Source organism: Argentina silus, assembly GCF_951799395.1.
Source record: "Argentina silus genome assembly, chromosome: 19".
NCBI classification, from domain to species: domain Eukaryota; kingdom Metazoa; phylum Chordata; class Actinopteri; order Argentiniformes; family Argentinidae; genus Argentina; species Argentina silus.
In genome coordinates this window covers 8,539,001-8,540,944 of record NC_139673.1, presented here as the reverse complement: position 1 = coordinate 8,540,944, position 1,944 = coordinate 8,539,001, and the positions used below count along the sequence as shown (strand labels likewise).

The window sequence follows — 1,944 nt, the reverse complement described above, 5'->3', positions numbered from 1 at the left end:
TGGCCGCTCTCCTACGTCCTCCTGCAGGCTGCACACAGTGGGTCTTTGGTGGTAACTTACCGCAGGTCATGGACCTGGCCTCCGGCAGACCTGCGTGGGCCCTCAGATGTAGGCCTCATCCGCCAGGGTGAGCAGTGTGCAGGTGGAGGACACGCTGGAGGAGCGCAGCGGAAGGCTGTTGTTATTGTCCCAGACTCCACACACAAACTGCATGCGTGTGCTGGGCGTGCAGCCCAGGGCCCTGGCCAGGCCTGGGCAGAGTGTCAGGGACAGCTTCTGGGAGAGGAGGCGGAACTTTCTGCGGAAGCTGTGGTTGATCCAGAAGTAGAAGATGCAGTTGAGGAAGCCGTTGGAGGTGGGCAGCCACACCACCACAAACTCCAGCCACTCTGGTACACTGCTGCCCGAGATGGCTGGTGAAGGGACAACAGACGCCATAGCTTTAGGACACACTAAAAAATCAACCACATCACAATCACAAGGTCATTTTGCAGTAGCAAGTTAGTGAGTTCATAGCTGTGTCATCATCAGTTGAGAATACATTTATATTTACATTTATGGCATTTGGCAGACGCCTTTATCCAAAGCGACTTACAACAAATACATTTGTTTAAGTAAGTGAATCATCTATCCATCAGTCATCATAAGACAAAGTAATCAATGCTCAGACCAGGGGCCATAGGCAGTCACAATGCTAGAAGAAGGATTTTTAAATTTTATTTTATTAACAGGAGAGAAACTTGTACAGGCGGGTAGTGGGGGTGAAGAGGTCTTTAGGAGGGAATAGTAGTCTAGAGTTCCCTGCCATGATCAACGTTTGTTTCTTTTGTTTGTTACCCCAACTGAATACTTACAATTGAGTGGCCTACTCACCATTGTAGATCATTGCAGCCATGCATGGTGTCCAACATGCGTAGTACACAGTCATCACTGGTACAAGCACTCTTGATGCTATGTCGGGTCTGTTGCGCCCAGCCAGGTCATGTTTGCGCAGTTGTAACCGCTGTTTCTTTGCGGCAAACCAAAGCCTCAGGTTTGCGTAAGTCATGATGATTGAGCATGGGAAGAATATAAAACATGTCAAAGAAAGAGAGTACGCAACGTTTGTGGAATAGGATGGATTGCAGACCAGGGATGCTGTTGAAAAGTGGACTTCAATGATCCCGTCTGGAAATGATATTGGCACTAGTAGAAACGGGGGAAAGCACCAAGCGAAGGCGATCAGAAGCAGCGTTCTTTTTCTGGTCATCAGCGTTGAATACTGCAGCGGATAAAACACCGCAATATATCTTTCAAGACTTATTGTGGCCAGTGTGTACATGCAGGTGGAATAGATCGTGGCGTTGAAGAAAGCCACTATATGACATAAACAGTCCGGGCCTTGGCTATAGTCCTTCACCAGACTCACGCCGAGGTTCAGGGGCATGACGACCAGTCCAAACGCAGAGTCTGCTCCTGTTAGTGACAGCAACAAGTATCGAGAGTTCCTGGACCATCCTGACACAGATGAAGCAATAACCATAATAACCGCAATATTCCCCAATGTGATCATCACTCCCAAAACTGATATTATACCAATTTTAATGGGCCGATTAGCTAGTTCCATAAGCCTTTGAGAGTCCGTGATTGTTAGATTGGCGTCCTCAGACGTTGATAAATTGAGTCGGGCAAACATTGTTTCTCCTTCACAAACACTGGCATTTGTCGGTCCACATGTTTGTTAGTTGGCCATACTGTGCAAAACAGAAACAAAGTTACCAACGCCCAAAGGGAACGTACGAGGGAATCTACATGATTAAGTCGGTTTCCCCTGCATGGTATCCACACAATAAATAGAAGATCACCTGTGGGACATTAGGTGACAGTCACGTGATCCCCGAAATAATTTAATTTGCATATTGATATTGATATTCGTCAATCGAAACCGCCTGTGTTGCGATTCTT

General features: G+C 47.2%; 1 protein-coding gene across 1 annotated transcript; it reads right to left on the bottom strand.

Moving 5' to 3' along the window:
• Window positions 1-1,718, bottom strand: LOC310819821 (putative G-protein coupled receptor 21). The gene is made up of 2 exons (XM_083691220.1): window positions 874-1,718; window positions 1-413 (listed from the first exon to the last, which is right to left on the bottom strand). The coding sequence occupies exons 1-2, from the start codon at window positions 1,673-1,675 to the stop codon at window positions 103-105; spliced, it is 1,113 nt and encodes a 370-aa protein (XP_083547346.1). The 5' UTR covers window positions 1,676-1,718; the 3' UTR covers window positions 1-102.
• Between the last annotated feature and the right edge of the window lie 226 nt (window positions 1,719-1,944).